The sequence below is a fragment of the Aquarana catesbeiana genome, linkage group LG13 (genome assembly GCF_042186555.1).
Source record: "Aquarana catesbeiana isolate 2022-GZ linkage group LG13, ASM4218655v1, whole genome shotgun sequence".
Lineage (NCBI taxonomy): Eukaryota > Metazoa > Chordata > Amphibia > Anura > Ranidae > Aquarana > Aquarana catesbeiana.
The window spans coordinates 204,468,006-204,489,846 of record NC_133336.1 but is presented as its reverse complement, the minus strand read 5'-3'; the positions used below and the strand labels follow the sequence as shown (position 1 = coordinate 204,489,846).

The following is a 21,841-nucleotide window of genomic DNA, read 5'->3' as shown; positions in this document are numbered from 1 at the left end:
AGGACACCAATTTTGATGTTCAAGAATTGATGTCTGCCGTGGGGGTCCCAGGCTTCGCTAATTTCTCTTGTTGATCCAGTGTTGCCTTCCTCTTTGTTTGGTTCTGATCCCTTAATAAAGGATTTTTGTTTTGAATTATACTCTCCTATGTGTTTTACTTCAAAAAGGACAGTTGGTTTGTGAGGATTCAGGTACATTTCAAATATACAATGTGAAATGAACAAGGGACACCAACAACAAACAATCTCCTTGAGATTAAATAATAAAAGATATCAATGGTGTTGGGGTAACCTGACACACAAAACACACCCAAAAATATTCTGGAGTAAAAATAAAAATAACATTGAACAAAGATCAGCCTTGGAAAAAATCCAAACATTAAATAAAAAAAAAGGCTTAAAATCCAAAATAAAAAAAAAATAAAAAATATAAAACTGTCAGATGTGACAACTAATAACAATATATTGAGGGAATCCCACTAAAACAACACAAATAAAAGTTTGTGAGAAATGTGTGTGAACACGAGCAGCAAAACGACTTAATTCTTGTCACATTCTAAAGAAGAAGAGAGTGCGCTGTATTAAACCATTTTGAACATTGCAGCGTGACGAAAGTGCTGTATCCATTGCGAACGCTAAGTTTACCAAAACGAGCTGTCCCGTGTCGGAATTTCTTCTGAGCATGCGTGGCACTTTGTGCGTCGGAACAGGCCACAAACGGTCGGAATTGACGTGATCGGATTTTGTTGTCGGAAAATTTTATCTCCTGCTGTCCAACTTTGTGTGTCGGAAAATCCGATGGAAAATGTCCGATGGCGCCCACACACGGTCGGAATTTCCGACAACACGCTCCGATCGGACATTGTCCATCGGAAAATCCGACCGTGTGTACGGGGCATAACAGGAGAGAATTTCCCTTCCTAGGGGTAGATTTCATCTCACTTCCTGTTGTCTCCTTCCGTTTGCAAGTAGGAGTCGTTTGTAAGTTGGATGTTTGAAAGTAGGGGCCTGCCCTATATATTCTGCAGAAATTGGGGCCTTAGGTGTTGGTGTTGCCACAACACTGTAAGCCCTCATAGTTACTCTTGGTGGGCGCAGGAACGGGCTCTGCTGTGAAATATTAGATCAAGAATTGTAATTACATGCCCCTGTTGAACAGGGTCAGAAAAATTGGACCTTTGGTGGTGGTGGTGTTGCCACAACACTGTAAGTCCTCACAGTTACTCTTGGTGGGAGCTGGAACGGGCCCTGCTGTGAAATATTAGATCAAGAATTGTAATTACATGCACCTGTTGAACAGGGGCAGAAAAATTGGGCCTTTGGTGGTGGTGGTGGTGGTGCTGGTGCCACAACACTATAAGTCCTCACAGTTACTCTTGGTGGGCGCAGAAACGGGCCCTGCTGTGAGATATTAGATGAAGAATTGTAATTACATGTCCCTGTTGAACAGGGGCTGAAAAATTGGGCCTTAGGCACTGGTGCTGGTGCCACAACACTGCAATCCCTCACAGATACTCTAGTTGAGTGCAGCAACGAACCCTCCTTGCAAAATATTGCATCAAAAATAGTAATTACACACCCCTGTTAAACAGGGGCTGAAAAATTGGGCCTTAGCCACTGGTGGAGGCACCCAGAACCAAAAATATTCTTACAAGCTATCAGCATGATCATTGAGGAGGAAGAGGATAGTCACTCAGCATAACAGGATAGTCACTCAGCATCAGCATAGGCAGTCTAGAAGGGATCTGACATTTCAGAAAAAAAATATTCAGTTACATCAGCATCAGGTGCTTGGTAGCTGGTGGTGATCCAAGACTGATTCATTTTTATGAAGGTCAGTCGATCGACCGAGTCGGTGGACAGGCGCACCCTGTGATCGGTTACAAAACCTCCAGCAGCACTGAATGTGCATTCCGAAAGAACGCTGGATGCAGGACAGGCCAGTAGCTCAAATTGCATACTGTGCAAGCTCTGGCCAGTGATCCATCCTCAAGACCCAGTAACCCAGAGGATTTTTGGTGGGAAAGGTGTCCAAGTCAGATGTTGCCCCTAGATATTCCTGCACCATGTAAAACAGATGCTGGCAATGGTTGCTGGAACCAATCATACCTTGGGTCTGCGGACTAAAAAATTGTCTGAAAGCATTGGTCAGACGGCCACCTTCTACACCGCCCCTTCTTTGACTGACCGAAGCCTCAGCAACATGTTGTTCAAGAAGAGGAGTTTGTAACCTCCCAGTCTCTGGGAACGCATTGCACAGACCTTTCTGCAAGGCCTCCTGAAGATGTTTCATCCTCTGCTCTCTCTGCGACGGCAAGATAAGGTCTGCAACCTTACCCTTGTAACATGGATCAAGGAGGGTTGCCAGCCAGTATTGATCCCTCTCCTTGATACCGCGAATACGAGGATCCTTCCGCAGGCTTTGCAGGATCAGGGAGGCCATGCAGCGTAGGTTTGCTGAGGCATTCGGTCCGGAGTCCTCTGGGTCACTAAGGACTACATGATCCGCAGCTACCTCCTCCCAGCCACGTACAAGTCCATGGGTTTCTTGGGACTGTAAATGATCCCTTAAAGACTTCTGCTGATGCTGAGTGCCAGGCTCCACCTCCATGCTGACACAATCCTCCTCTTCCTCCTCCTCCTCCTTGTCCTCTTCCTGTGTGATCGGCAGGCACGCAGGAACACTGTCTGGATAAAGGGGGCCTTGAGAGCTAAGGAAGTCTGCCTCTTCCTGCCTCTGATCTGCCTCAAGTGCCCTGTCCATTATTCCATGCAGCGTGTGCTCCAACAGGTGGACAAGGGGGACAGTGTCACTGATGCATGCACTGTCACTGGTCACCATCCTCATGGCCTCCTCAAATGGTGACAGGACATTGCATGCATCCCTGATCATGGCCCACTGGCGTGGGGAAAAAAAACAAGCTCCCCTGACCCTGTCCTGGTGCCATAGTCGCACAGGTACTCATTGATGGCCCTCTGCTGCGTGTGCAGCCACTGCAGCATGGCCAAGGTTGAGTTCCACCTGGTGGGCATGTCACGGATTAGGTGGTTCTTGGGCAGGTTAAATTCCTTTTGGAGGTCAGCCAGCCAAACACTGGCATTATATGACCGGCGGAAATGCACACAGACTTTCCTGGCCTGCCTCAGGACATCCTGTAAGCCTAGGTACCTGCCCACGAACCGCTGCACCACCAAGTTAAGGACGTGAGTCAAACAGGGCACATGGGTCATTTGTCCCTGTTGGAGGGCGGAGAGGAGGTTAATGCCATTGTCACAAACCACCATTCCTGCCTTAAATTGATGTGGCGTCAACCACCTCTGAACCTGCCCCTGCAGAGCTGACAGAACCTCTGCCCCAGTGTGGCTCCTGTCCCCCAAGAACACCAGCTCAAGCACCGCATGGCATCTTTTGGCCTGTGTACTTGCGTAGCCCCTTGAACGCCTACGGAGCACCGCTGGTTCAGAGGAAAAGGAAAAAGGAAGAGGCCATGGAGGAAGAAGAGGAGGGGGTGGAGGAGAGAGGTGTGTCAGAATCACCAGTAGTAGTATTTTGGAGGCATGGTGGCGGAACAACCTCCAACACTACTGCACCTTGTCCTGCATCCTTCCCAGCTGCCAGCAGAGTCACCCAATGCGCTGTGAAACTTAGGTAACATCCCTGTCCATGCCTGCTGGACCATGAGTCAGCAGTCAGGTCTTAGAGAGGAATGAAGGTATAGTGGGGTTGGAGATCTCAGCTGAAAAGGAGCAAGGAGAGGTCCTCTTTGTTCTTTGGTGTGGGTCTTTTAGGTACACTTGCCAACGAACTGCATGGCAGGTCAACATATGTCTGGTCAAGCATGTGGTGCCCAAGCGGGAGATGTTTTGGCCATGCGAGATACGCTTGAGATATATGTTGCAAATAGCAGCGGTGCGATCTTATGCACTCGTCTCAAAAAAGGCAGCGCCCTGCACATGCGGAGCTTTGCGGTGTGATGCAGTCAGTGTGCTGCCCTTAAGCTGGCCCCTGGAGCGCATCCTGCCTCGTTGGTGATGTGCCTCCTCCTCCTCTCTCCTATCAGGCACCCACGTGGAGTCAGTGACCTCATCATCCCCTCCCTCCTCATCACTGGAGCAAACCTGGCAGTATGCTGCAGCAGTGGCAACATGACTGCCAGATTGCTGTCCTTCTTAGGCACCCCCTCTGTCTGGGCTCACGTTACTGCCTTCCTCTAGCTGAGTACCATCATCGGAGCCTTTAAAACGCTGGGCATCCTCCTGGAGCATGTACCCAACACTGTGGTCAAACAGTTCAGGGGACTCCTCAGGAGGACATGGTGGGGCTAGGGAAGGAGCCACTGATTCCATTGAGCCGAGGGAAGAGGCCGGGTTGGCAGCTGCTTTGCCAGACAAAGTACCCTGAGCATGGGTGAGAGAGGATGAGGAGGATGAGGACAGCTTGGTCATCCACTTGACCAAGTCTTCCGCATGTTGCGGCTAAACACGGCCAGCTGCCGAAAAAAAGGCCAAGCGTGTCCCACGGCCATGTGCTGATGAGGATGCACCGTGTCCATGACCAGCACTGTTGCCTCTAGACACAGAGCCTGCTTGCCCTCTTTTATTGGCTTGTGACTGTTTGCCTCTCCTATATATATATATATATATATATACTAAAACTGCAGCTAGTAAAATCAACTGCCTGCATGTGGTATGAACACTGTGCAGAGGTCCCACTACACTAACATGTAGCTTTAGCTGAGCACTGTGCAGAGGTCACACTACACTAACTTGTAGCCGTAGCTGAACACTGTGCAGAGGTCGCACTACACTAACTTGTAGCTTTAGCTTAACACTGTGCAGAGGTCGCACTACACTAACTTGTAGCTTTAGCTGAACACTGTGCAGAGGTTGCACTACACTAACTTGTAGCTTTAGCTGAACACTGTGCAGAGGTCGCACTACACTAACTTGTAGCTTTATCTAAGCACTGTGCAGAGGTCGCACTACTCTAACTTGTAGCTTTACCTGAACACTGTGCAGAGGTTGCACTACACTAACTTGTAGCTTAAGCTGAACACTGTGCCGAGGTCGCACTACACTAACGTGTAAATAATGTAGCTGCCTGCGGTAGTGATAGGATCAGAAAAACACCGCCAATCTTCTACAGGTAGCTTTAGCTGAATACTGTGCAGAGGTCGCACTACACTAACTTGTAGCTTTAGCTGAGCACTGTGCAGAGGTCGCACTACACTAACTTGTAGCTTTAGCTGGACACTGTGCCAAGGTCGCACTACACTAACGTGTAAATAATGTAGCTGCCTGCGGTAGTGATAGGATCAGAAAAACACCACCAATATTCTACAGGTAGCTTTAGCTGAACACTGTGCAGAGGTTGCACTACACTAACTTGTAGCTTTAGCTGAGCACTGTGCAGAGATTGCACTACACTAACTTGTAGCTTTAGCTGAACACTGTGCAGAGGTTGCACTACACTAACTTGTAGCTTTAGCTGAACACTGTGCAGAGGTCGCACTACACTAACTTGTAGCTTTAGCTGAACACTAAGCAGAGGTCGCACTACACTAACTTGTAGCTTTAGCTGAACACTGTGCAGAGGTCACACTACACTAACTTGTAGCTTTAGCTGAACACTGTGCATAGGTCGCACTACACTAACTTGTAGCTTTAGCTGAGAGCTCTGAAGAGGTGGCAGTACACTAACTTGTAGCTTTAGCTGAACACTGTGCAGAGGTCGCACTACACTAACGTGTAAATAATGTAGCTGCCTGCGGTAGTGATAGGATCAGAAAAACACCACTAATCTTCTACAGGTAGCTTTAGCTGAACACTGTGCAGAGGTCACACTACACTAACTTGTAGCTTTAGCTAAGCACTGTGCAGAGGTCTCACTACACTAACTTGTAGCTTTAGCTGAACACTGTGCAGAGGTTGCACTACACTAACTTGTAGCTTAAGCTGAACACTGTGCCGAGGTCGCACTACACTAACGTGTAAATAATGTAGCTGCCTGCGGTAGTGATAGGATCAGAAAAACACCACCAATCTTCTACAGGTAGCTTTAGCTGAATACTGTGCAGAGGTCGCACTACACTAACTTGTAGCTTTAGCTGAGCACTGTGCAGAGGTCGCACTACACTAACTTGTAGCTTTAGCTGGACACTGTGCCAAGGTCGCACTACACTAACATGTAAATAATGTAGCTGCCTGCGGTAGTGATAGGATCAGAAAAACACCACCAATATTCTACAGGTAGCTTTAGCTGAACACTGTGCAGAGGTTGCACTACACTAACTTGTAGCTTTAGCTGAGCACTGTGCAGAGATCGCACTACACTAACTTGTAGCTTTAGCTGAACACTGTGCAGAGGTTGCACTACACTAACTTGTAGCTTTAGCTGAAAACTGTGCAGAGGTCGCACTACACTAACTTGTAGCTTTAGCTGAACACTGTGCAGAGGTCGCACTACACTAACTTGTAGCTTTAGCTGAACACTGTGCAGAGATCGCACTACACTAACTTGTAGCTTTAGCTGAACACTAAGCAGAGGTCGCACTACACTAACTTGTAGCTTTAGCTGAACACTGTGCAGAAGTCACACTACACTAACTTGTAGCTTTAGCTGAACACTGTGCATAGGTCGCACTACACTAACTTGTAGCTTAAGCTGAGATCTGTGCAGAGGTGACAGTACACTAACTTGTAGCTTTAGCTGAACACTTTGCTGAGGTCACACTACACTAACGTGTAAATAATGTAGCTGCCTGTGGTAGTGATAGGATCAGAAAAACACCACCAATCTTCTACAGGTAGCTTTAGCTGAACACTGTGCAGAAGTCGTACTACACTAACTTGTAGCTTTAGCTGAGCACTGTGCAGAGGTCGCACTACACTAACCTGTAGCTTTAGCTGAACACTGTGCAGAGGTTGCACTACACTAACTTGTAGCTTTAGCTGAACACTGTGCAGAGGACACACTACACTAACATGTAAATAATGTAGCTGCCTGCGGTAGTCATAGGACCAGAAAAACACCACCAATCTTCTACAAGTATCTTTAGCTGAGCACTGTGCAGAGGTCGCACTACACTAACTTGTAGCTTTAGCTGAGCACTGTGCAGAGGTCGCACTACACTAACTTGTAGCTTTAGCTGAACACTGTGCAGAGGTCGCACTACACTAACTTGTAGCTTTAGCTGAACACTGTGCCGAGGTCGCACTACACTAACGTGTAAATAATGTAGCTGCCTGCGGTAGTGATAGGATCAGAAAAACACCACCAATCTTCTACAGGTAGCTTTAGCTGAACACTGTGCAGAGGTCGCACTACACTAACTTGTAGCTTTAGCTGAACACTGTGCCGAGGTCGCACTACACTAACGTGTAAATAATGTAGCTGCCTGCGGTAGTGATAGGATCAGAAAAACACCACTAATCTTCTACAGGTAGCTTTAGCTGAACACTGTGCAGAGGTCGCACTACACCAACTTGTAGCTTTAGCTGAGCACTGTGCAGAGGTCGCACTACACCAACTTGTAGCTTTAGCTGAACACTGTGCAGAGGTCGCACTACACTAACTTCTAACTTTAGCTGAACACTGATCACTGTAAATACTGTAGCTGCCTGACTTTGGTACTAATAGGATCAGGAGAACACCAGCAATTTTCTTCAGGTAGCTGTAAATACTGTAACAACACCTGCCCTGCCTGTCAGTAGGAAGATAATAACAGGAACAGAGCTAGCTAAACTGAATACAGTATATATATATATATATATATACACACAATACCTGGGATGCATATATATATATACACAATACACTGTAAGTGCAGCTAATTGACTGACTGTCCTGCATAATCTATCTAACTTAAATCAAACAACACTGTCTCTCTGTCTCTGTCTCTTAACACCGGAACACACTTCACAGGGCCAACATGCAGGCAGCCTTATATACTGTGGGGCGTGTACTAAACCCCCTGAGCCATAATTGGCCAAAGCCACCCTGGGAAAGGAGGAAAATCCTGGTCCTTCTAAGGCAGCATCGCTGGTATGCTAAAAGATTGTTTAACTGTATACCCAGTGGACATTTGTTTATGTTCATGTAATTATTGGGGATGAGCTGAACACCCCCAATTCGGTTCACAGCAGAACATGCGAACAGGCAAAAAATTTGGCAGAACCTACGAACACCGTTAAAGTCTATGGGACACGAACATGAATAATCAAAAGTGCTAATTTTAAAGGCTTATTTGCAAGTTATTGTTATAAAAAGTGTTTGGGGACCTAGGTTCTGCCCCAGGGGACATGTATCAATACAAATTTTTTTCAAAAAACTGACGTTTTTTCGGGTGCAGTGATTTTTTTAATGCTTAAAGTTAAACAATAAAAATTAAATATTCCTTTAAATATCATGCTTGGGGGTGTCTATAGTATGACTGCAAAGTGGTGCATTTTTCCCACGTTTAGAACAGTACCACAGCAAAATGACATTTCTAAACTAAAAAAAGTCATTTAAAACTGATCGCGGCTGTAATGAATTGTCGGGTCTCGGCAATATAGATAGAACTCATTGAAAAAAAGAGCATGGTTTCCCCCCTGTCCATTACTGGCCCCTTGGGTCTGGTATGAATATTACCAAAATTTTTTTAAAAATTGCGTGGGGGTCCCCCTAAAATCCATACCAGGCCCTTCAGGTCTGATATGGAAATTAAGGGGAACCCTGTGCCAAAATCCCCCAAAATCCATACCGGACCCTTATCCGAGCACGAAACCTGGCAGGCCACAGGAAAAGAGGGGGGATGAGAGAGCACCCCCCTCCTGTACTGTAGCAGGCCACATGCCCCCAACAAGGGGAGGGTGCTTTGGGGTCTGACCCCAAAACACCTTGTCCCCATGTTGATGGGGACAAGGGCCTCATCCCCACAACCCTTGCCCAGTGGTTGTGGGGTATGCGGGCGGGGGGCTTATCAGAATCTGGAAGCCCCCTTTAACGGGGGGAGGCCAGGATCTGGGGGTCCCCTTGTTAAAGGGACTTCCAGATTCCAATAAAAAAAAGCTGCAACTGATCCGCCTCCATGGGAGGCTCCCACCTAATGACGCTTCTTCTCTGTGACAGTTCTTATATAGCTGAGGGCGGGGCCACCCAGTGACATATATGGGTGACCCCTCCCCCCTCTGATGCCATGGGGGCTTCCCGTGGCCTGTGCATATAAGCCTTTAAAATTACCACTTTTGATTTTTCATGTTAGTGTCCCATAGATCTTTAACTGTGTTCTGGCAGCTTTCGAATTTGCCGCGAACACTGAATATTGTTCACTGTTCAGTGAACACCCGATGTTCGAGTCAAACATCGGGCTCACCCCTAGTAATTATTATATGTTCTTATTAACTGTTTATTTCTAGTTTCACCGAGTGTACATCCTATTCTTATATGGCCACCTCCTGTTCATTGTAATAAAGATCCAAAGTTACAGACAGTCTGGTTATTTTAGGATTCAAGGTTTAAGCTGTATGTTGAGCTACATACATGCCAGGGGCAAATGTGTAGCGAGAACAGAACAGACACAGTGACAGAAGGTGGACACTGACTGATGTGGAGACAGGTATGGTATTATGAAGGGGGACAGAGGAGGAAACTACCATGTCCGCAGCCCCTAACCATCTGTTACTGTATCCTGTCCGCAGCCTCTAACCATCTGTTACTGTATCCTGTCCGCAGCCTCTAACCATCTGTTACTATATCCTGTCCACAGCCTCTAACTACCTGTTATTGTATCCTGTCCGCAGCCTCTAACCATCTGTTACTGTATCCTGTCCGCAGCCTCTAACCATCTGTTACTGTATCCGGTCCACAGCCTCTAACTATCTGTTATTGTATCCTGTCTGCAGCCTCTAACCATATGTTACTGTATCCTGTCCACAGCTTCTAACCATCTGTTACTGTATCCTGGCCGCAGCCTCTAACCATCTGTTACTGTATCCTGTCCGCAGCCTCTAACCATCTGTTACTGTATCCTGTCCACAGCTTCTAACCATCTGTTACTGTATCCTGACTGCAGCCTCTAACCATCTGTTACTGTATCCGGTCCACAGCCTCTAACTATCTGTTATTGTATCCTGTCTGCAGCCTCTAACCATCTGTTACTGTATCCTGTCCACAGCTTCTAACCATCTGTTACTGTATCCTGGCCGCAGCCTCTAACCATCTGTTACTGTATCCTGTCCGCAGCCTCTAACCATCTGTTACTGTATCCTGTCCACAGCTTCTAACCATCTGTTACTGTATCCTGACCGCAGCCTCTAACCATCTGTTACTGTATTCTGACCGCAGCCTCTAACTATCTGTTACTGTATCCTGACTGCAACCTCTAACCATCTGTTACTGTATCCTGTCCGCAGCTTCTAACCATCTGTTACTGTATCCTGTCCACAGCCTCTAACCATCTGTTACTATATCCTGTCCACAGCGTCGTCGGGATGGGAGTCACGGGAGGAGTCAGTGTGTGGACCCTGGAGAGGAGACTATAGGATAAATCCAGAGATGCCAAGCTGGAGCCGTTTGACTGAGTCCTGCACGGTGCACCTGAGAGGTCATCAGTGACAGCACCGGCAGACAAGTCTGGGGGGGTTGCTGATAAAAGGGGGAGTGAATACAATAATGTAAGGGGATACTGATATATAGGTCCTCTCCTATATTAGTAACACCTCCTTACCTTAGTGTATTCACTCTGCAGAAGGTGATCTCTGGTCACCAGAGTGCCCCCCACATCAGAGTTCCTAGTGTTCTCCTTTACATCAGAGTCTGCAGGATTACCCCTTACAGTGCAAGGGGGAACTCAGTCTGCAGACCCTGATGTAAGTGGGAACTCTGATGTAAAGGGAATACAGTGGACTCTGATATAAGGTGGTCTCTGGTCACCAGAGCCTCCCCTCACACCAGAGCCTCCCCCTTAGATCATGATATGCAGCATTGCCCCTTACATAAGAGTTCCCTTTCACTGTAAGAAGGAATCCTGCAGACTCTGATGTAAGGGGGAACTCTGTGCTGGCTGGGTTATAGTAACCTGACCTTCATTATCAATGGAGAAATATAGTTTTTGACTTTTGTTTAACTTAAACACATTGCTAATATCACTAGCTATGTTTATAGTTTAAATATTGATATGTGTACTGTTCAGCACTGAAAACTGTCATTTTAGGTATTTTTTTGCATTGTCAGTAAAAAATGTGGCTCTGCCAGTAAATGGCATGATTTTTGCCAGTAAAAAAAAAATTGGTGCCTTTTGTAAATGTTGGTGTCCTGCCAGTAAATTTCAATTTGGGGGGTTGGCAACACTGCCCCATTAACACACACAGTGTTGACAGGGTAATCCCTCCTGCCAAGCCATTGCATTCTCCCTGTGGGGGTGGGGGAAGCTGTCCCCACCTGGAGAAGACAGTGATTATTGCTAGGGGCTATACCAGCCACTAGTGATAATCATATGTAAAATCTGGCAGGCTGGTTGTACCCAAGTTGATTGATCGATCAACTTGGTACATTCAGCCTGCCTATACATGGTTTGAATATCAGCCATTTCCTTCTGAACTGGCAGAGATTTGAACCATCTATGGCCAGCCTTTGGTGTTGTGGGTGATGAATACATTGTCAGATGACAGAGAAGCAGTATGTATGATCCTCTATCATCTGACATCTTATCCATCACCCACACACCTAAAGGGCTTTATTGTAATTGAATCTTTGGTTCCTGACCACACCCATCATCACAGTCCTAATGAAGGGGGGGCACTTTCCCAAAAACACATTGCCTTTGCTTGCCACCCGTGAACTGTGATTTTTGATAAATATTCTACATAATAACTTCAAGTGTGAAAATCTTCTATACTGAGCGTGCCTCTACACCCATGTGGGGTGAATATGAGGGCAAATATCCCCAGCAGGGCACTTTTAACCCTTTTTCTAACACATTCTGGCAGTTAGGAATGCCCTGCTAGCAGCACCAAAGTGCCACTATTACAGGGGTAAAGCGCCGCTAAAACTATCAAAACGTTACCACCAACGCCCGCACCTCCCCAGTGTGAAAGGGGTCTAAATCTCCCCCTAGAGGCTCTACTTACAAAGCAAACACAGAAGGATAAGACTTATTTTAAAAGGTGCCAGTTATCATAAGTCCATAGCTATAACTGAGAGCCTTATCCTTGTTTTAGTACTTTGTGAATTGAGTCTAATGCATGATAAAATCCTGACAGAGGATATAACCCTCTCTCTCTATAAAAAAAATAGGGTTATATTTTAACTCTTGATATGAGGCCTGCATGGAAAGCAATGTTAGAGAAATAATTATCATTGAAACTTTTACATATTATTTTTCGGCAATTAACATGCACAGGCGTATAACACGCACCTTAATTTTAAGAGGGAAGTTTCAGGCAAAAAATAATTTTAAATAAAGAACTTCAAAGCAAAATAGGGGTCAGTGCCCATCAATGCAGCCTTATCAGTGCTCATCTGCAGCCTCACCATTGCCTATTAATGCAGCCTGATCAGTGCCCATTAACTACTTGCTGCCCAGCCGCCGTCGTTATACGGCGGCAGGCTGGCTTCCCTGCGCGAATCGGTGTAGCTGTACAGTGGGCGCTTTAAGGGGTATAGGGGGCGCGCACACCCACCATGTGATGTCGGAGCCGATGTGCGTGGCCGGCGGCCAAGATGTCCGCTGATGACCTGCAATCACTCCTGAGAGAGACAGAACAGGGATCGGTCAATGTAAACAGACAGATCCTCATTCTGTCAGGGAAGTAGAGAGAGATCTGCTGTTTCAAGTAATCAGGAACAGAAATCTCTCTCCTCCTCCAGTCACTACACTCCCCCCACAGTTAGAAACACCTCCCTAGGGAACACTTAACCCCTTGATCGCCCCCTAGTGTTAACCCCTTCCCTGCCAGTGACATTTATACAGTAACCAGTGGCTATTTTTAGCTCTGATCACTGTATAATTGTTAATGGTCTCAAACAAGTGTTAAAAATGTCCAATCTGTCCACCGCAATGTCTCAGTCCTGATAAAAATTGCAGATCACCGCCATTACTAGTAAAAAAAAAAAATAAAAATGCCATTAATCTAGTCCATATTTTGTAGATGCTATAACTTTTGCACAAACTAATCAATATCCGCCACCCCATCAAATCATTACCCACATTTATTACCTTTTGTACCACAACCCCCTCCCTTTAGAATGTAAGCTCTATGAGCCGGGCCCTATTGTACCTTCTGCATTGAACTGTACTGTAATTGTGCTGTCCCCCCTCTACATTGTAAAGTGCTGCATAAACTGTTGGCGCTATATAAATCGTGTATAATAATATAATAATTGCAATTTTTTACCAAAAATATGTAGAAGAATACATATTGGCCTAAACTGATGAAGCATTTTTTGGGGGATATTTATTATAGCAAAAAGTTAAAAAATATTTTTTTTTTCAAAATTGTCGTTCTTTTTTTGTTGCGACCGCGCAAATGTCAGTTAAAGCGACGCAGTGCCGTATCGCAAAAAATGGCCTTTTCTTTGGGCTGCCTCAGAGGGGAAGGGGGTACGAGCGCTGCCAGATTACACAGAGCGGCGATCTCCCATTTACTCAATGGCCTCTGTAATAAGAAGTCCCACCTCCTGGACCGGCTCCTATGATAGACAGAATACTGGTCCAATGCCGGGATGTCTATCATAGGAGCCAGTCCAGGAGGTTGGACTTTGTATTACAGAGGCCACTGAGTAAACAGGAGATCCTCGCTATGTGTAATCTGGCAGCACTCGCACCCCTTCCCCTCCGAGGCAACCCAAAGAAAATATTGGCACACAAAAGTGTGTGTTATACACTGATAAATACGGTATCTCTATATTTCCAGACATGTTCAATAGTATATGAATGTGCAACTTTTAATAAAATACTCCCTAGTGATCATGTCATGACAGTCTTTGCTGAGGCATTTCCTCTTATAAGGTGACACCACCCTGTTCCTGTCTCTTCATTGAGATCCTGTGTTGTCACAGATTTATAAAAGATGAAAACACAATTGTATGAAAATAAAATGGTCTTTGTTTATGACACACATTGCTTAGCAAACTAAACTCAATCCAATAATATATTAGATCTATCCAAAACTCTATTTAATAAATTGGAGACCAGAATGAGGAGTCATTGACCCTTTTTTCATAAGATATCAAATGGAGCATCATAACATAGTACAACAAATCATCATATACTATAAAATAGAATACACAGCTAATAAAATATATCTTTATATTCACCTGAGATATAAACCTTAAAACCCAATTCCAGCACTCCCAATTTCCCTCCATCCCCTTTGGATATAATTTTTGCATTGTAAAAATCATTATATATCCCTTTATTCCTGGGCTCTATGTTCTGGTCCTCTTCTGTCCTCTGCAGTGGGCAGGTACTGAATGATGCAGAATACTCTCTTCAGCATTCTCCTGTAAGTCCAGAGGGGTCTGAGGTCACTCCCCAGGGGGTCGGCCCTTGACACCCTGAGCTCATAGAAAATGGGATGAATGACACTGGGCATCATTCTACCTGGGAGAGGAGCACCATCTAGTGGTAAAAAAGGAAATACTGCAGGGGAGTATTTTAAATAAATTATTATTATACAGGATTTATATCGTTTAAACAGTTTGCGCAGTGCTTTACACCATGAGGGCACACGGTACAGTTACAATACAATTCAATACACGAGGATTCAGAGGGCCCTGCTCATTAGAGTTTACAATCTAAGAATATATATATAATTTTTTTTTACGTTTATGTTTTTAGTTAAAGCTCAAAGTTCTCAGTGAAGATTTAAAGCTATTGATCCTTATAGTGATTCTCACCTCCAGTGCTTCTTTTCTCAATTGCAGAGATCTCCAGTGAAATAAAATTCATGCTGGATATGAATTTGCATCATTTATAAATCAGAAAATGTATTTGTGTTTTCTAGAGGACATCGGGAGGTTCCGCCATCAGCTGTCATCATATAATGATCCATCACTGAGGAGGATATATGAGTATTATAGAGATGATCTGATCTACATCCTGGAGAACATGGATCCTCATACTGTCCTGGTACAACTAAAATCTCAGAATGTCCTAAACACAAAGGTAAGAAAAATATATTTCTAATTTACCTACAGCAATATATTTACAAGTAAAGGGAAACTCTGATTCATATTTGCATTCATAGAGTCCTTTATAATTGTACACCTTATCACTCCATACTGAACATAAACAGCTGAATATATAAGTCCTCCCAATAAACATGATCACATCAAAACTTCATTACATCCCGCAAAAAATATTGAAACCATTTACACCACTGCTCCCACCAGAATAAAGGGGGCTTTCTACCACCAGAATGTAATAATGCACTAAGGTGTTGATTTACTAAAGGGAAATAGACTGTACACTTTGGAAGTACAGTTGCAATCATTTTTCCAGAGCTTAGCAAATGTGGTGAAGCTTCATTTTGCAAAGAATACCCAATCAGATGCAAGGAAAATAAACATTATTCTTGCACATGATTGGATGATGGAAACCAGCAGAACTATACCACATTCACAAAGCTCTGGGGAAAATACGTTCTTCTGTACTTTCAAAGTGCACAATCTATTTGCCTTTAGTAAATCCACCCCAATTGCCTTTAAACTTGCTTCTATCAATGTATCCAATTGTATCTACAGTATATTATAATCATCTTCTTTTATATCCTTTTATTGCTAAAAATACTTTTCACTCATCGCAGTAGCAAATGAATGTTCTCATAATACAAATCAGAGATTTCTAAGGGCTCTTTCACACGGGGCGGATCAGTGATGATCCGCCCCGTGAACATCCGCTTGCTCAGCAGGGATCGCCGATCCCCGCTGAGCAGGAAGATGACAGGTCTGTCTCTGCACACTGTGCAGCGACGGACCTGTCCGAGCGCTGTTCTCCCCTATGGGGGATCGGATGAAGACGGACCATAGAGTCCGTTGTCACCCGATCCGATCCGATAATAGATGGAAAGGTAGGGTTTTCCTCTGTTACACTTTTTGGATCGGAGCGGGTCGGATGTCAGCGGACATGTCACCGCTGACATCCGACGCTCCATAGGGATACATGTATGTCTGTTTTTCATCCAAAAGCGGAAAGGATGAAAAACGGACATTCGGATTGTCAGTGTGAAAGAGCCCTTACTCCTAGCATAGTGTGCTGTTCCTTGAATGACTTTGAATTTAGACAGTGTGTTCTATGTAAGTGTATGTGTGATATGAGATGGCTTACTGTACTGTATATAGTGTTGTTATAATAAGGCTTTAGAAACATGAATGAGGGGTGATTGTATAACATTATGACTTCACCATAGTTTTCTATTATATGGCACCATATAGTCTTCATGGAATATATTTACTTTTTACACAAATATTTAAATGTCCATTTGGATTACAATATACTGTATGAGGTCCAGTAATATGACAATGTTACCACAGAAATAATGCCTGTATAAGTACATCATCCCCAATGTTACATTGCAGCTTTCACATCTTACACTCTCCCATCCATAACCCCATATACATATCAGACATGATACCGTCTTCCTATAGCTGCATGTCATCTGGGGATAAGCAGAACGTTTTCACCAACTTGGTTTTGTAGTGAAATATGACACAATTTGTCTTAAAATTAGTTTTAAAGCATTTTATTTTGAAAGGTAAAAGCACTATAGATCTACAGTGCCTTGAAAAAGTATTCATACCCCTTAAAATTTTCCACATTTTGTCATGTTACAACCAAAAATTTAAATGTATTTTGTTGGGATTTTATTTGATCGTCCAACACAAAGTGGCACATAATTGTGGAGTGAAAGGAAAATGATAAATGGTTTTAATTTTTTTTTCATAAATAACTGTAAAAAGTGTGGTGTGAATTTGTATTCAGCCTCCTTTACTCTGATACCCCTAACTAAAATCTAGTGGAACCAATTGCCTTTAGAAGTCACCTAATTAGTAAATAGAGTCTACCTGTGTGTAATTTAGTCACAGTAGAAATACAGCTGTTCTGTGAAGCCCTTAGAGGTTTGTTAGAGCACCTTAGTGAACAAACAGAACCATGAAGGCCAAGGAACACACCAGACAGGTCAGGGACAAAGTTGTGGAGAAGTATAAAGCAGGGTTAGATTATAAAAAAATATCCCAAGCTTTGAACATCTCACGGAGCACTGTTCAATCCATCATCCGAAAATGGAAAGAGTATATAACAACTGCAAACTTACCAAGACATGGCCGTCCACCTAAACTGACTGGCCAGGCAAGGAGAACATTCATCAGAGAAGCAGCCAAGAGGTCCATGGTAACTCTGGAGGAGCTGCAGAGATCCACAGCTCAGGTGGGAGAATCTGTCCACAGGACAACTATTAGTCGTGCTCTCCACAAATCTGCCTGTTACGGAAGAGTGACAAGAAAAAAGCCATTGTTGAAAGAAAACCATAATAAGTCCCATTTGCAGTTTGCGAGAAGCCATGTGGGGGACACAGCAAACATGTGGAAGAAGGTGCTCTGGTGAGATGAGACCAAAATTGACTTTTTTGGCCTAAGATCAAAACGCTATGTGTGGCAGAAAACTAACATTGCAAATCACCCTGAACGCACCATCCCCACCGTGAAACATGGTGGTGGCAGCATCATGTTGTGCTGATGCTTTTCCTTAGCAGGGACAGGGAAGCTGGTCAGAGTTGATGGGAAGATGGATGGAACCAAATAAAGGGCAATCTTAGAAGAAAACCTGTTAGTCTGCAAAAAACTTGAGACTGGGGCGGAGGTTCACCTTCCAGCAGGTCAACGACCCTAAACATACAGCCAGAGCTACAATGTAATGGTTTAGATCAAAGCATATTCATGTGTTAGAATGGCCCAGTCACAGTCCAGACCTAAATCCAATTGAGAATCTGTGGCACGACTGGAAAATTGATGTTCACAGACGTTTTCCATCCAATCCCAATTTTTTTTCTTTTTGAAAATTCTTTTTATTTAGATTTTATACATAACATAGAACATTCAAGCTGTGTCAACATAACACCAGCCCACATAGTGGCCACACAGGGCCAAAAAAGTACAATATTATAGTGAATATTATATTATAGCGATATATAATAATATGATAGCAAACTAACATAGTCCAACTGACTAACAAAAAACATCCAACTTTAACCCCCCTCCCCCTTCCCCCCTTCCCCCCTTCCCCCTTTCCCCTTTCCCCTTTGTCACAGCTCCACCAAGGCTTCCGTGGTATCCCCTTATACCTGGTTAAATAGTATTATAATATATAATATTATTTATAATATATTTAGTCACAAGATGTATGCATTAGCAATGGAACAGCAATTGCTACTATCTTGATTTCTAAGGTACCGACTTCCAAGGTAAGTGGTCGTTTAGATCCTGAGTGAACCCATCTCCAGAAATTGAGCAAATCCTGCCATTAATATATTTAGATATTGAATGAATGAGTGACTTGTATAGCGCTACCTATGTGAACTGAATCACCTCAGGGCGCTTTTTGCCGCTGGTGTCCATCTGTGGTATGGCGCGGTCCTTTACCCCATGGGGTCCCGATGCGCTTACAAACACATACAACATATACATATTTGGCCATTTTTTTTAGTTAGGCTCTAATTAACTTACCAGCATGTCTTTGGAGTGTGGGAGGAAACTGGAGTACCCGGAGGAAACCCGCGCAGGCACCGGGAGAACATGCAAACTCGAGGTAGATGGTGTCGTGGTCGGGATTTGAACCAGCGACCCTATTGCTGCTAGGTGAAAGTACTAACCCCTACACCACTGTGCTGCCCTCCACTATTCACTAATTTAGCCTACTGTGTCAGTAGAGTTATACCATGCCTGCCACACTTTAGGAAACTTCTTCCCACATCCCCTGGCTATATAGGTAGCCTTATAATAAGGCATCATGGAATTCACCAAGCCCTTCCAGAATACCATGTCAGGAGCCCTTGGCTTCTTCCAATTTGGAAGTATGGTCTTCCTCCCATAGAAAAATAATATATTCAGTAGAGTCCTAAGAGCCCTAGAGGGCGCTAACTCATCCACTAGGCCCAATAGTCAGACCCTCACAGTCATAGGTATTACCAAAAGATCCGATATACAGAATGTGACCTCGGACCAAAACTGCTGGATTTGTGGACACTTCCAGAAAATATGATCTGCATTGGCAGGCGAAAAGGAGCATCTCCAGCACTTAGCTGAGCCAGAGTGAAAAATCTTGGCCAACCTAGCTGGGGTAAAGTAGCTCCCATGGGCATCTGCAGGTAGGTAAAGTGCCCCCCCTGAAATCAGGGATCAGATCAGCACATTCAGCACAGTGGCGTCACTATGGGGGTGCGAGCAACCAGCGGGGTGACACCATCAAGGTGTTGTCAAGCCCCCCATCAGTGCAATGTGACTGTGTGCTCTTTTCCCTGCTCAGTCTAGCAGAGAACTCGGCGGCACTGTGTCAGGAGAAAGGTGAGCTGCGGGCTGTCAGAGGTTTCCCCCGCTCGCCCCCCTTTCTCCTGTCAGGGAGAAGAGACGGCGGCTCTCACTAAGTTCCCCACTCAGCTTCCTGCCTGCTCCGTTCCTTCCCCATTGGCCATAACTGAGGGCCAATCAAAGGAGACTAGGAGAGGAGAGTATCATGGGACATATAGTCTCGAAGATTGGCTGCCCCATTTTCCACAGGAAGGAGGTTACAGCTCGATCGAGAGAGATTGAGAGACTGCAGCCTGGAAAAAAGCTGAGGGAGTAAATGCTACAGTACAAAGAAAGAGGCATGTGCTGGGCAGAAGCCAGAGAGAGAGCGCCACACTGCCCAGCGCCACCAGAGAGAGCCACGCTACCCAGCACCACCAGAGAGAGCCACACTACCCAGCACCACCAGAGAGAGCCATGCTGCCCAGCGCCACCAAAGAGAGAGAGACTGAGCCACTGCCAGGGTACAGACATGCTACAATACTGACCAGAATTGCCCCCGGGTAACCCAGAGTGAGCGATGGTCCAGCAGGAGGGATCACTGCTGTAGTTTCGCTGGGTCTGGTAAGAGGGCCTGTCGGCCATTATCCATTACTTATCCTAGGGACTGTACTATGCCTGCTGTCTCTGACCATGACAATGTGATAATGACATTGTTGAAAAAGGGGCGGCGCATGGGTGACCCTAAAATGATGCCCCCCCTGATAAAAGTACTGCGGATGCCCATGGTACCCCCTATGTAAAAACTTGAATTGAATCAATTTATCCCTGGCCGATACAAGGTGTTTAAAGGGTTGTGTCCACATGTTATCCCAGTCCTCTCCCTGTATGTCTGGTACCTTTGCTTCCCACTTTTCCTGGCACCTGATTAAGGCCTGTGGTGTCTTTTTAAAGAATTCCTTATATGTCACAGATAGGGGTTTGGTAAGCTCCTCATCTAGTAATAAACTCTCCAAGTCAGAGGGCAGGGATTCCACTTTTACACCTCTAAACTGCACTTGAGAGGCATGACATAATTGAAAAAAATTGAAATAGATAAGAATTAGGTAGGTCATGCCTTGCTTTTATTTGTGCAAAGGTCAACAGATCCCCATAACAGGTTATATCCTTTAGTGTTTTTATTCCCTTGATTGCCCAGACCATAGGGTCTGGTATGTTATAGAAATGGGAAAGTGTAGGGTACATCCACAATGGGGCAGAGGGGGAGATTCCCTTGTAACTTGGGCGCGCAAGTTTAACCGCAGATTCCCAGGCTTTAATAGTGTCCCTCATTGTTAAAGTGAGCGGGAGGTCTGATTTAATTCCTCTATAAGGATCCATTCTCAGGCTTTCATAAGACCCCAGATGGGCTACTTCTAGAACAGTGGCTGAGTCCCCATCGTCTGCTAGAAGCCATCAATGGGCAAAAACCATCTGGCTAGCCAGATAGTATTTCTGCTAGTCGGGCAAGGCCAAACCCCCCTGATCCCCAGGTTCTTGTAGCATTTTTATGCCTATTCTAGGGGGTTTAGGCGCCCATAGGAAGGAACTGACTATGCCATCATCATTCTTTTTAATCTTTATTTCGGTACCCACAATGGCTCATGTCTCAGGAAATATAAAATGACAGGGAGAAGTTTTATTTTAAGCAAACTATATCTGTCTATCAAGTATAAGGGTAGCCTCATCCAAGCCTGCTTGAGGAGTGTCAAGAGAGGATGTAAATTAAGGGGCATATAATCCTGAACATTTGCTGTAATTTTCACCCCCAAGTATTTAAAAGAGGATACCCATTGTAGCGGGAGGTCTGGGTTTGCCCCCTCTTTAGCTCCCACATATATAGGTAGAATAGACTTGCTCCAGTTCACCCTCAACCCAGAAAATGAAGCAAATTGATCAAGAATAACTAACGCTGCTTGCAGTGAGGCACCCGGGTCTTTAAGAAACAGGAGCACGTCGTCAGCATAAAGCGCAAGGGACTCATTGATCGTGCCCACCCTGATGGCCCTGAACTCCCCTGATGACCGAAGAGCAACTGCTATGGGTTCCAATAGGTAAGGTGATAATGAAAACCCCTGCCTAGTGCCTCTGCCAACCTCAAAAAATTCAGACACTGACAATCCTAATCCTATTGCTACTCTAGGGCGTTTTTTATAGCATGGATATCCACTTCCTGTAAATAGGTCTGAAAACCCATGCGTTCGAAGGACCTTGTGCATATAACACCAATCAACTGAATTGAACACTTTTTCTATGTCTATTGAAACTAGGGATTAGCCAAACACCCCCCCCCGGTTCAGTTTGCGGCAGAACATGG

General features: G+C 44.8%; 1 protein-coding gene across 2 annotated transcripts in view; it reads left to right on the top strand.

The window, feature by feature from the left end:
- The window catches only part of LOC141117739 (NACHT, LRR and PYD domains-containing protein 3-like), a 498,266-nt gene that overhangs the window by 111,138 nt on the left and 365,287 nt on the right, over positions 1–21,841 (top strand). For both annotated transcript variants that reach the window (XM_073610753.1, XM_073610752.1), the window contains exon 3: positions 14,988–15,148. In XM_073610753.1, the coding sequence (XP_073466854.1) occupies positions 14,988–15,148 (161 nt within the window). The remainder of the gene's footprint in view (positions 1–14,987; positions 15,149–21,841) is intronic.